We start from the raw sequence: 13,370 nt of genomic DNA, 5'->3' as shown, positions 1-13,370 counted from the left end.
ATTCAAAGCAAGGTTCAGTCGCACCCCCAAAAAACATTATGGTAATTTGCTTGCGGCTTTAAGCTTCCATACAATTTCTTCTTCTATGTAAGGGGTGAAGATGGGCGGCGGATCAAGCCCTGTATAGTTGCATATATAAGAAACACTGTGCTGTAAAAATTATGCAAAGCTGACAGTTAATTTTCGTAACGAAAGGAGGGCCTGTGCGCAATTAACTTGCTGAAGGAATTACACAGACAATTATCTTATATTTGGGGTAATGAGGAAATGCCAGCTTTCTAAATTGATGTCTTGGAGAGAGTAAACAGCTACTTCCAGCCTGAACCTCATTTATAAAATGGATTGTATTTGGAAACGCAATACATTTTGAAGGATAATGGATACCCTCCGGGGCACCCGCTAATTTAAAATGTGTCTATAGTTAAAAGCTTCCTTTTAAAAGGGCAATGTTGACACAATGGACATATCCTCTCATGGGCACCAGATGAATGTTAATTGCTATAGGCTGACAAGGCAACTCTTCAGAGAGTGTGTTGCTCTACCTGTGCTAATGCTAACTCTAATAGCCAAAGAAGAAGTGCCATATCTCTCAGCCACAAATATGCAAAACACACATGTGTGTCATCTGGTGCAGCGGAGCTGAAATGAATTTGCTCCCCATGATTTTCTGTGAATTTCAATGCCTGTTCTCTGAATCCTTGGTGAATGTTGTCTAGTTACTTAAAACTGCAGGAGGGAAGCCTTTTCCAGGCCAATGTCATATATTTATTTATTACTTTTCTATACCCACTTCCCCCAAAAAAGGAGCCCAGGGCAGCGAAACTACACAAGGGATAAACAATAGAAGCAGACTGTGAATGATGTCAAGTAAAAACAAAATAAAATGGCTAGTTGAAAAAGGAAGGTCAGAAACCATCAAAAGAGCTATATAAGAGGTGCCTCCAGCATAAGTGAATAATCATAGAGGATTATGCAGAATTATGTGGAAATAATCGCTCCCGCTAACAGCGAACTCAGGTGGTGTTAGTGATGACGTAGCTAAAACAGGCCCCTTCGAGGCACAAGAAGATATCCAGCTGCTTGGGGGAACCTTGCAGTTTGCAGAAGTACAAAAAACTTTAAGATAATAAAATATTAGGCAGCAAAATATAAAACAAATATGATCCAATGAGGACTGAGCATGCTTGCTCCTAGCTGAGGAATGTTGAGCTACATAGCAGATAAAAAAGATGGGAATGAATGGAACGGCATGTTCTAGAGGAGTGCATTGCTGGCTGGAGGCTAGAGATGGGGAAGAAATTATTCAAGAATGCAAAGTAAGTAAACTCACCTTTAAATAAGAACAGAAAATAATATGCGAACTAAAAAGCCACTGTCCTTTGAAAGTCACACTTCCCCGAATTCTGCGCTGCTGTTCTCCAGCCAAGTAGCAGGTATAGAACTGCATTTAATCAGGTAAAATCTGCATAGAATTGCACATATTGATGACGATAGTATCAAAGGTGCATTGCATTAGGAGAAATTTCTTGCAAAAATGTGCGCATTAGGCAAAAGTGCATTAGAATTAGAAGAAGCGCACGCTAAAATGATGCTGAATTTTCACAAGGACTCAGAAACAAAAATCACAAACAGATGTGGAGATACAGAGAACCAAACTAAAGATTGGGAAGACGAGGAACCAAAAATGTCAGTTTTCTAGCATTCCTGATAGAAGGTCAGGATCCAACGCAATATTTTGTTGCAGGGCCCACTTGTAATGCTAAAATCAGTAGCTTATCTAAGTGAAAAGGCAGTGAAGCAACTGAAGGGTAAACAGGTTAGCGCAGGAAGACTTCAGGAGCTGCATATGAGTCTATGTGCATCCAGGCCTCTGAGTCCTCTTCAGATGCAGATGGGAAATGCAACATTGGTGCCTGTGAGTGGCAGGTGGGCTGTGTGTCTTTTAGTGCCTGTTGGTTGTTAGCATCCCAAATGTATCCATTCAATAACAGCAGATCTTTGGAAGTCCAGCTGCTCTTAATTTGAATGAATACCTCCCTGAAACAAACAAGAACCTCCTTCAATTGCAACTTTAAAGTGCTCTGCTGCACTTACAGTAGTAGCAGCAGCAGCTAAAGGAGGTATGTGAATCTATGGATCAGGCAGAGGGCCTTCTCAGTAGTGGCACCCTCCTTCCCATCAGATGTCAAAGAAATAAACAACTATCGGACTTTTAGAAGATGTCTGAAGGCAGCCCTGTTTAGGGAAGCTTTTAATATTGGATGAATCATTGTATTTTAATATTCTGCTGGAAGCTGCCCAGAGTGGCTGGGGAAACCCAGCCAGATGGGCGGGGTATAAATAATAATAATAATAATAATAATAATAATAATAATAATATATTATTATTATTATTGATCCTTTCAGCATTCTTAGCATAGTGGTGGAAAATTTTGAGTTGTCAGTGCTGGGTGGGCGAGGCAGGCAGAATTTGGAGCACAGATTTAACTAGATTTATTGTCTTATTCTAAAGATAAGCTCTCCGTTCTCAAGTGGGGCAAGTCTAACACCTATCTGTCAAAAATATTATTGGCACTGAAACAAATCAGTACTAACAGGGTAGCTGTGGTGTGTGAGGGGGCAAGACAGCAGTGGCCAACTTGGGTCTCTCCTGACCTTGCCCCACTGCTACCTTGCCCTGGTAATGCAGAGGGAAAGGGTTAAGTTAGGTGTACTAGTTAATTGGTTGCTTGTCCTGCACCTGGCACCTAGTTAATCATGTTAGAGTGAGTCAGCAAGCATGTGAGAGTGACTCAGTACGATCTGAAGTCTAAATGCACTTGTGTTTGAAACTGGTTTGCTCTGGGCTACAGCCTAGAATGGGTTGGAATGCTGCAAGAAACTGTATGGTGTTGGAAAGACTGTACTATGACTGTATGTAACTGCTAAGCTTTAAAACTGCACTGTACCCTACTTAGAACTGTGTAGTACAGTGGTACCTCGGGTTACATACGCTTCAGGTTGCATACGCTTCAGGTTACAGACTCCGCTAACCCAGAAATAGTATCTTGGGTTAAGAACTTTGCTTCAGGATAAGAACAGAAATCGGGCTCCAGCAGGAGGCCCCATTAGCTAAAGTGGTGCTTCAGGTTAAGAACAGTTTCAGGTTAAGAACGGACCTCCGGAACGAATTAAGTACTTAACCCGAGGTACCACTGTATTTTTCTGTTCCATTGGCACATTCCGCTGGCACACTGAATGGGCACTCTGCACATGCTCCATCATGCCCCTCACCCCATTTTCATCTCGGCGAAGGGCATTGCTCTCGTTGGTGGGGCAGTGGGTTCTTGATGCCACCCAGGCCAATTATCTAGTTACCAAATGTAGCTTTACCCCCTTGAGTTGTTATGTTCACTTTTCTAGCTGCTGCATGACAAATTTGCATTCCTTTTTTTTTTTTTACAAAGGTAAAGTCCAAGGTAAGCAGAGGACAAGGTGGCACCATCCTATTAAGACCAGGGCAGTTGATACAGTCACTTCTGGTGAAGGACAAGATGCCTTCTCTCCCATTCTGACCTGGACCTTACTCCAGTGTAGCAGCAGAACAGCATTCTGCACTTATCTAAGTGAGGGCAGCAGGCTAGTTGGTTACCAGGGCGGACATTATTCTGTCCTCCCAATAACTTCATGTATCTCCCTGTCCCTTGGCATGTGCTGCCTGAGGCATTCTGCCTAACAGGAGGGCCGGCTGTGGTCTTTCAAGACGTCTCACACTGTTCACCAGGCATGTTTTACGACAGGCAGAAGCAATCCATCTCAGTCAGCCCCTCAAGTGTTGTTACAAATGGATTAAGGCAGGGATTGGTGGCTCAGTGGTACAACAAAACATTTAAGCAGGGTGCGAAAATGTCTTGGGTCTGCAGTGCCCACAGTAGTAGATCTCTGAAGTAAATGACTGTTCAGGCTGAACGTTGATTTCTTTTCTTTTTTTAAAACAATATTTATTAAAGTTTCAACAATTACAGAAAGAAAAAATAAACATACCACATTAAACAAAAACAAAACAACACCCCACAATATAAAAAAGAATTAAAAAAACCAGAAAAATAAAACCCATTAAACAAAAACAGAGACACAAAAAAGAAAATGCATCAGATCTCCTCATTACTATTCTTTCATTAGCTTATTTCCTTGACCTCCTCACACCTCCCTTTTTTGTATTCTAGGTCGATTATCTATTTCAGCAAATCCTTTCCCTCTTTTAAAATTTTTGTCCTGTAAATTGTCTTAATATAATGTAACTTTACTTTTCCTCCTTTCACCAATTAACAGTCAGTTATTCCCAAATCCTTTATATCATTCCTGCTAAAATCATATAATATTATTCCAACATCCTTCCTTAATTTTACAATGTTTCTGTAAATAGTCTTTAAATTTCCTCCAATCTTCCTCCACTGACTCTTCTCCCTGGTCTCGGATTCTGCCAGTCATTTCCACCAGTTCCATGTAGTCCATCACCTTCATCTGCCATTCTTCCCGGGTGGGTAAATCTTGTGTCTTCCAGTACTTTGCAATAAGTATTCTTGCTGCTGTTGTAGCATACATAAAGAAAGTTCTATCCTTCTTTGGCACCAATTGGCCGACCATGCCCAGGAGAAAGGCCTCTGGTTTCTTCAGAAAGGTATATTTAAATACCTTTTTCATTTCATTATAGATCATCTCCCAGAAGGTCTTAATCCTTGGGCACGTTCACCAAAGGTGAAAGAATGTACCTTCAGTCTCTTTACATTTCCAACATTTATTATTTCAAACCAAGCCCACTTTCTCCTGTTCTTCCTCCTGTGCAACGTCTATCTAGTGCCGAAGACAGTCAAAAATCAAAGGCAATGCCGTTGATCCAAGGAGATTCTGACAAATGTAACAGATTATGATACTTTCCTCACAGAGAGTGACTGGATTAAAGGATTGATTTTTTTCCCTTTTTTCCCTTTTTCTCTTTCTCTCCCTTCCTCCTTGTACTCAAAAAATCGGTATCTTTCTTACAGGAGGAAATTGCTTCTCATGGCTGAGGTTGTGGAGGTAGAGATGCCATTCTTGAGCATGACTTGGATAGTTCAGAGAGGGAATGGAGAGCCAGCGTGGTGTAGTGGTTTAGAGCGATAGACTCGTAATCTTGGGAACCGGGTTCGCGTCTCTGCTCCTCCACATGCAGCTGCTGGGTGACCTTGGGCCAGTCACACTTCTTTGAAGTCTCTCAGCCCCACTCACCTCACAGAGTGTTTGTTGGATATGATTTTGCCCAGAGCTATAATTCCTAGAGTGGTTTCACCATCAGCTCCTCTTCACAGGCAACTCTCACTGAGAGCCAGTGTGGTGTAGTGGTTAAGAGCGTAGTCTCGTAATCTGATGAACCGGGTTCGCTTCCCCGCTCCTCCACATGCAGCTGCTGGGTGACCTTGGGCCAGTCACACTTCTTTGAAGTCTCTCAGCCCCACTCACCTCACAGAGTGTTTGTTGTGGGGGAGGAAGGGAAAGCAGAATGTTAGCCGCTTTGAGACTCCCTAGGGTAGTGATAAAGTGGGATATCAAATCCAAACTCTTCTTCTTCTTTCAACGCTAGACCAAAACATAATGTCTGAGGCAGAGCAGCAAATGCACCTCTTCAAGTCAGAGGGTCTATGATAGTGTTGCTGGAAGCAGAGCTAGTGTATTTGTCCCCTGCAATTTTGTTCTTCATCAGAGTGGGGAACCCAAGCCTCACATTCCCCTCATGTGAGAATGGGATACTAGACTAGATAGACCATTGACCTGGTCCAGCAGGCTCTTATGATGTTCTTATGCGAGGTAGAGAGGGTCTGTGTCGGAGTTTCCCTTCTCTAGCTCTATGTACTGACATAACATCCCAATGAGACTAATGCGTCAAGTGTCCATCAGCCACAACCCAATGCTACTTTTCAGTTGCTGCATTAAGCCACAGGTCATCCTTGGCTCCGTCACTGGTGCTGTAGCACAAATCCTGAACCACCTATCTGTAACCCTCCAAATCTCTTCGTCGAGTCAGAACGAGCAAAGTCCATATTTTGCCATCTTCCCCAACGTAAAAACCTTGAGTGGCGTGTCAACAAGTGCTTTGCCATCAGTTCTTATAAGCCAAGCCCCTTCGTTAAATATAAGTATACATTCTCAGCAAGGGAGCAATTCAGGCTGGCTATAATTCTGGTAAGATTTCAAGAAAAAGCACTTACATTACTAGAGGCTTTTCTTAGAACTCCCCTGTGAGTCAATGTTATTTTTTTAAATGGACTGGCAGGGAAGTGTGACTGTGTCCAGCAACCTTCCCAACATGGTACCCTCCAGCTGGGTTAAACTACAAGTCCCATCAGGCTGGGGGTGATGGGGGTTGTAGTCCAAATCGGCTGGAGATCACCAGGTTGGGGAAGACTGGCGTAAAGCAACCTGGATAGCTCAGTTGGTTAGAGCGTGGTGCTGATAATGCAAAGGTTGCAGGTTCAATCCTTGTATGGGACAACTGCATATTCCTGCATTGCATTGGGGTGGACCAGATGACCCTCATGGTCCCTTCCAACTCTACATTTCTATGAATTACAGGAGGCTCTGTGAAGCATCTCGAGGTAGGATGTTTGTGTTCAGATTAGGCCTGAACCCAAATGTTCCCTGTTTGACTGCGGGGGCTGAAATGGCTGGAGACATTTCTGCAATTTGTGGAGGGCAGGGGTAACCCAACTCAGCGGAAGAAGTGCGTGTGCATTAAAAGTGAAAACCACTGGTTGCCTGAAGCTGTCTTTATCCTCCATTCACACACAGTAATTAAGAACTGCTGAGGAAGATGGTGCTATTGCACCAAGCTCTGCAGTGGCAACTAGAAATCATACTGACCCTGACTCTATGGAATGGGTGTGGATGGTTTGAGTGCCATGGTTATCCCACTGTGAGTGGGCAGGTATCACATGATAGGGGTGGAGAGATGTGACTTAACTTCTCAGATGTTTCTTTTGCTGGTGAAAAATACTCGGAGTCGAGAGTGGATTTCATGCTCTTTATTCAGCTCATAGTAGTGAGGAGGAATGGAAGTTCCCCCACAATATCTGCTTTATATACATTATTTACACAATGGCCTGCACGTGATTGGCTAATTCCAGGATTCTCCTGTAGGCCAATCAGGTTGTGGATTCACTGATTAGTGATGGGGTAGCAAGGATTGCTCATGTAGCTGCAGTTCACACCCCCTTAAGTCACCTAGGAATGGCACAATGGAGCATTGTTTTCAGATAACTACAGGAGAGAGAGAAATAAGCTACTTCAGGGAGAAGCTCTTCTTGACCCCTAAGGTCATGGGTGGAGAACCTGTGGCCACCCAGTTGTTGCTAGACTCCCAACAGTCCCAGCCAATGTGGCTAGTGGTCAGGGATGTTGGGAGTTGTAGTTCAGCATCTCTAGGAATCTGCAGGTTCAGGGGAACTGTAGGGAAGCACCCTGTTTAGTTGGAGCCCTGCACCTCCAACTCCTCTGATGGGCTCATCCATGCTTCCATTTGTACCATGATTTGCAGGAAACCTGATTGACGTTTGTAAACAGAGGATTTTCCTGGGGGAAGCAGTGGGACCAAGATAATAATAATAATAATAATAATAATAATAATAATAATAATAATAATAATAATAATAATAAATAAATAAATAAATAAAATTTCATTTATATGCCACCCTCCCCAGCCAAAGCCAGGCCCAGAGCAGCCAACAACAGCAAAATAAATACAACATTCTAAAATCATTTCATTATAAAATTAATTCAAATCAGATTAATGGCACCCATTGGGCTAGAGTTCTGTGAGGATTGCCAAAGGAGGGGGTCAGGCTGTGCCCTGGCCAAAGGCCTGGTGGACCAGCTCTGTCTTGCAGGCTCTGCGGAAAGATGTCAAGTCCCGCAGGGCCCTAGTCTCTTATGAAAGAGCGTTCCACCAGATTGGAGCCACAGCCGAAAAAGCCCTGGCTCTGGTTGAGGCCAATCTAACCTCCCTGTGGCCCAGGACCTCCAAGATGTTTTTGTTTGAAGACCGTGGGACATACCAGGAGAGGCGGTCCCGTAGGTACAAGGGTCCTAGGCCGTATAGGGCTTTAAAGGTTAAAACCAGCACCTTAAACCTGATCCTGTACTCCACCGGGAGCCAGTGCAGCTGGTATAGCACCGGATGAATGTGATCTTGCAGCGAGGACCCCGTAAGGAGTCTCACTGCAGCATTCTGCACCCACTGGAGTTTCTGGGTTCGTCTCAAGGGCAGCCCACGTAGAGCGAGTTACAATAACAATCACCCCTGCTCAGACCTGTGCCTACAAATCACAGACCTATGCTTACAAATTGCAGCACAACGGAAGCGTGAACAAGTCCTATCTCTAACTAATTAAGAACACCCACTGATTATGTCTTGCTTGAGGAAATTCAAACAGGGTGCTTCTCTAGAACCCTTGCCTTCACTGAGACTCGCAAAACAGAGGCTGACTTCTCAGAGTTACAGACCAAGCAGTCATCTCTTGTAACAAAGAGGATGTTTTCAGCAGCGTCGCCATAGCAACAGTCAGATGTTGCTCCAACCCCCGGAATGAACTGAATGCATCATCATCAAGTTGGACCTGCAGTTGGATTCTTCCCACCTGGTACTTGAGATGCATAGATGGCCCACTTCACACCAAGAAAAACGAATCCATTAATATTTGGAAACGGGAACAGCCTGTTAGAGAGGAATGGTGGTCTCTGCAGTTTTTCAGGTGTTGCTGATTCAGAGTCTAATTCAGGATAAATACATTTAATCAAAGATAGCAGTGATGATTAAAGGTGCCTTGGAGGGCTCTCTGTCATGTCGCAGGAACATGGGAAGCTGCCTTATAGTGAGCCAAACTATGGATCATTGTTCCATCTAGATCAGGGTCGCGTACAGTAACTGACTATCGAGGATTTCAGACAGGGGTCTCTCCCAGCCATACTAAGCCTTGTTTTCACCTTCACCCTCATTCCCATGCCACCTTTGCCTTCCTCCTTTTTGCAAACTGCTCTTGCACACAGACACATATAACCCCTGAGATCTCCCCACTGAATGCAGTTACTAACCCCCTTTTCAGGACAGCATTTCCAAAGTCACACAGAGCCTGTCTTGCCCCCCCCCCCCATTTTCACCTTCACCCTGCTTTAGATACCTCCTCCTCACAGGCTCACAGGGAGCACTAGATGGTTGTAATTCTTTTGTGATGCTAGCGCCATCTGTCAGCGACCGCATGAACTACAGTGTGATGACAGACCAGTGCATAGAGAGAAACGAAAGATTCAGTACAGCTCTTCCCTGATCAGTCTGGAACCTGCTTGTGAAAGGACTGCCTTCAAACTAGAGACAAACAAATCTCCCAATTTTCATTTCTCTGTTTCTCATTTTTTTCAAATTTTAAGTTCAGCTAATTCCTTTCCCACATCATTTTGCAATTTATTTTAAACTTTTTGTCGAAATTCATCAGCGTTTTAATACGCATTTTTTCTTTTAAATCTAGTTTTGGCTAATGCATACATTATTACAAGCCCCTTCCCGTAATACAATGAATTGTGTGCATGTTGTTTTTAATGATAAAGGCATTGTTATATAACACTTTTCCCCAATATAATTCATGTCCGCACCTTTTTTTAGTTGGAGAATTGTGTCAGAAAATTTAGAGAATTCAGTGACTTCTGAAGGGTAGCTGCATTTCAGTTTGCATATTGCTTTTGGAAGTGCAAATTGAACCAACTTTCTCTTCCACCCCACCTTCATACATGTTGTGAATCTACCCAAATTTTCAGATTCACCATCTCAGTCTCTGGTCTCCCTTTGATATCTGTGTCATGCCCTCTTCGCTGTGTGCATTCCAGCTTTGGGTATTTTTTTCATTCCGGAAGGCTTTTATGATTAATTTCTGTATATGCTGACTTTGCTTGTCGTTAAAAAAAATGTTGTTGTTTTTAATGATGTTTAATGCTTGGATCTTACGGTTGATTTTTTTTTTTTTGAGGCAATTATCTATAAGCCACCTTGTGAGATATTCCCACCCCCCAAAGAGGCAGAAAAGAAATATGCACATAAATACATACAAATTTAAAATTAACTTAGCGGGGAAGTGGTTAGGATTGGTAGTTCAGTATTATAAAGTATTTTCTCTGTCCTGGTTCTGTTAATTATGTCCTTGCCAATGGGCATGTAAAGCTTACAGAAATTAGCACTTTTAAAAGTCTGTTCCTATACAGACTTCATTCTTTTCTTGAATGTTGTATTTTCATTAATTATCTGCGAAAGCTGTGACTTGTTTATGGATGCTAGGTAATGACCTCTAGTCTCCCTGGCATGCAATTGTGGATGTTGTATGGGGCAAGGGCATCAGGTACTCTGGAACCTGAACTGAAAACCACCTCTTTTGAATTTGGTAGGAGGAGGAGTTTGGATTTGATATCCCGCCTTTCACTCCCTTTAAGGAGTCTCAAAGCGGCTAACATTCTCCTTTCCCTTCCTCCTCCACAACAAACACTCTGTGAGGTGAGTGGGGCTGAGAGACTTCAGAGAAGTGTGACTGGCCCAAGGTCACCCAGCAGCTGCATGTGGAGGAGCGGGGAAGTGAGCCCGGTTCACCAGATTACGAGACTACCACTCTTAACCACTACACCACACTGGCTCTCACACTGTACCCAGCCTGGGACTGAGTCTACTGGGTGTATAGCATTAGCCCTTGCCATAGTTCTCTGTCAGGTAGCATGAGGACTTCTGGACTTCAGGGCAGGAACTTTGTGGTGATTCGCAACATTTGCCCACAGGGGGTCCTGGTTTGGACACCTAACATATCCAGTTATTGATTCAAGCAGTGAGTTGTGATAAATCTCTCTACTGGAAGACCAAACCACACAGTTGCATTACTCTGCTCTTAAGCGCAGGGTTTTGTTTTTAACAAATAACACAGGTGACCTATCCAAATTAGGACCCTAGTATGAGGGTAGACTAGTGCTATCCCTTTGCCCTTGCTATAGGTCTCATCCAGGTCAATTTTTGCATTCACACAGTGTGTCCCATTGCAGCAAACAGTACGCTTATTGGCAATGCAAACTGTAGTTGTAGGGAGGGGCATGTCCCAGAGCCTGAGAAAAACAGCTGATATATTTATGGTGGGTTGAAAGTCCTTCCTGTGTATCACAGACACTTCCCAAGTTGCTACAAAGTCCAGCGCCTTAACCTCTCCTAAAATCACAATCTCATCTCGCAATAGCGGTTGCTTATCGTTCACGTCATTCATGTCCCCAAAGTCCCTGGATCCCCAACCTACTGGCTGAGAGCTTGCACCCTTGGCACTTATCACATATCATCTGCTTCAACGTAATTGATTGGCTTGTCAATACACATTATGTAAAATAGAGTTAGTTAGAAATAGACCGTGAGATGAGGAATGCACTCAGTGCATTCAGTCAAACAGCTGACGATTCCTACTTGGAGAACTGAGAAGAGGTGACAAGCAAATGTGCTTAAGAATGCGCTGTTGGATTAGGTGTGATGCTGTGTATTGAGGCAACCATGCAGATATTGTGACCCACCCCATGTATTGTGACTAGCTAGGTACTTGATCCCCACCCATTTTTTTTCAGAGCCAGACAAGCAGCAAACAGAAGGTGGAGTGTTATGGAGGCTGGGACAGGCCACTATACATCATAGAATCATGATGGATGGACTATGTTCTGGGTGGATAACAGGTTGAGTAATCCTGCATCCAGGTGATTTTATTGACGGACAGATTACATTTATATTCCACTTTTTTCTCCAAGGAGATCAAGGTGGTAAACACGGTTCTCCCCCTCCCTGTTTAATCCCTACAACAACCCGGTGAGGCTGAGAGGCAGTGACTGGCCCAACATCACCCAGTGAGCTTCATGGCCGAGTGGGGATTTGAACCCTGATCTCCTGGGTTCACGCCAGGGTGTGAAGACTTCTGACTGTACATGCAGAGCTTTCTGTCCACTGCACCATCTTCAGGAGTGATGTATGTCTCTTACAGCAGGCAGGGGTTACCAACATAGTTCCCTTCAGAAGTCAATGGACTTCAACTCCCACCAGCCTCCGCCAGCATGGTCAATGGTCCAGAATGATGAGCATTGTAGTTCAGCAGCATCTGGAGGGCAACTTGCCTTCTGCCCCTGCTCTACAGGCATCTAAGCCTTTAGCTTGAATTTTTGACTTTCACAGGCAAAGCACGCAATCAAAGTGGGTATATCACATCCATAGATACTCCCCTGTTGTGTGAGCACAAAGTCAAGCAGCCACCAAAAGAGGGCATGAACTGACTTGTCTCTTTCTGGTCGCTGGTCACACCGAAAAAGCAAAGGGCAATCGCTGAGCCACTAGGGCCTCTCCAAATTTCAAAGCCAAGCTGCTCCAGCTTCTGCTTTGTGAACCATTAAATTGCACTGAAGTTGCATGCTTGTTCATTTCCCAGCAGCTCAGCCCAGATCTCTCGCTTTTCCTGCTGTATTGATCCGTTTTTAATCTTTCTTAAGGTTCCAGCTACCCATCTCCCTTCATTCTTACTACTTTTTGTTTTTAAAATGGCACATTAAAGAGCAGGAGAGAACGTAATACATAACCTCAATTGTGAACTTGGGTGGTTAAGTGTCTTTCGGATGGGGCCACTAAAAATAAGATATGCTTGGAGGACTCCCAAGGCATGCAGAAATATGCAAAATTATAAATCAAAAGAAAAAAGGGGAGAGGAGAAAAACCCAAACAGTCTGTAAAACTGGAAACTCAGGGAGGGAACTGAGGCAGGAAAAGGAGGGTGGAGGTGGGCACGCAATCTTCCCCTTCTGCCCCTCTCCTTCTGATATTGACACATGCAATGCCCACTGCAGCAAGTTCTGCCTCCTGTTATGGAGCACATGCATTCAATAATAAATGGGGTGATGGATGGAACACCTCTGCATCTCACAATGTTTGAATTCAGTATTCTTCTAGGAAAATATGAGCAAATGCCCATATTCCTCTTGGTTAAGATTTGGTAGAATCTCCAAGGGCCAAAAATATTGGTCCAGGCTGGGGCCAGATCTAGTCAATCAGTCATTGATTATCTATCATTGGCCTGATGTTACACCCATATGAACATAAAAAGTGTATGTTGGAGGGACATGGGAAGCTATGTGATACCGAGCCAGATTATTGATCCATCAGTATCATCTACACCAGGCTTCCTCAACCTCGGCCCTCCAGATGTTTTGAGACTACAGTTCCCATCATCCCTGACGACTGGTCCTGCTAGCTAGGGGTTTATGCGAGTTGTAGGCCAAAAACATCTGAAGGGTCGAGGTTGAGGAAGCCTGATCTACAC

At 43.8% G+C, this 13,370-nt stretch overlaps 1 protein-coding gene across 3 annotated transcripts in view; it reads left to right on the top strand.

Annotated features, from left to right (window-relative positions):
• The window catches only part of PTPRO (protein tyrosine phosphatase receptor type O), a 138,594-nt gene that overhangs the window by 44,129 nt on the left and 81,095 nt on the right, over nucleotides 1-13,370 (top strand). Inside the window, exon 1 of one of the 3 annotated variants that reach the window (XM_081879691.1) lies at nucleotides 8,634-8,762. The exons of the other annotated variants lie outside the window; for them this stretch is intronic. Within the exon in view, the coding sequence (XP_081735817.1) occupies nucleotides 8,739-8,762 (24 nt within the window). The 5' untranslated portion in view covers nucleotides 8,634-8,738. Of the gene's footprint in view, nucleotides 1-8,633; nucleotides 8,763-13,370 lie in introns of those variants that run through there. 3 annotated transcript variants of the gene reach the window in all.

This window comes from Podarcis erhardii (assembly GCF_964252035.2).
Source record: "Podarcis erhardii genome assembly, chromosome: 10".
In the NCBI taxonomy this organism is placed as follows: Eukaryota; Metazoa; Chordata; class Lepidosauria; order Squamata; family Lacertidae; genus Podarcis; species Podarcis erhardii.
Note: the sequence above shows the minus strand (reverse complement) of the source record. Positions and strands in the feature narration are given on the sequence as shown.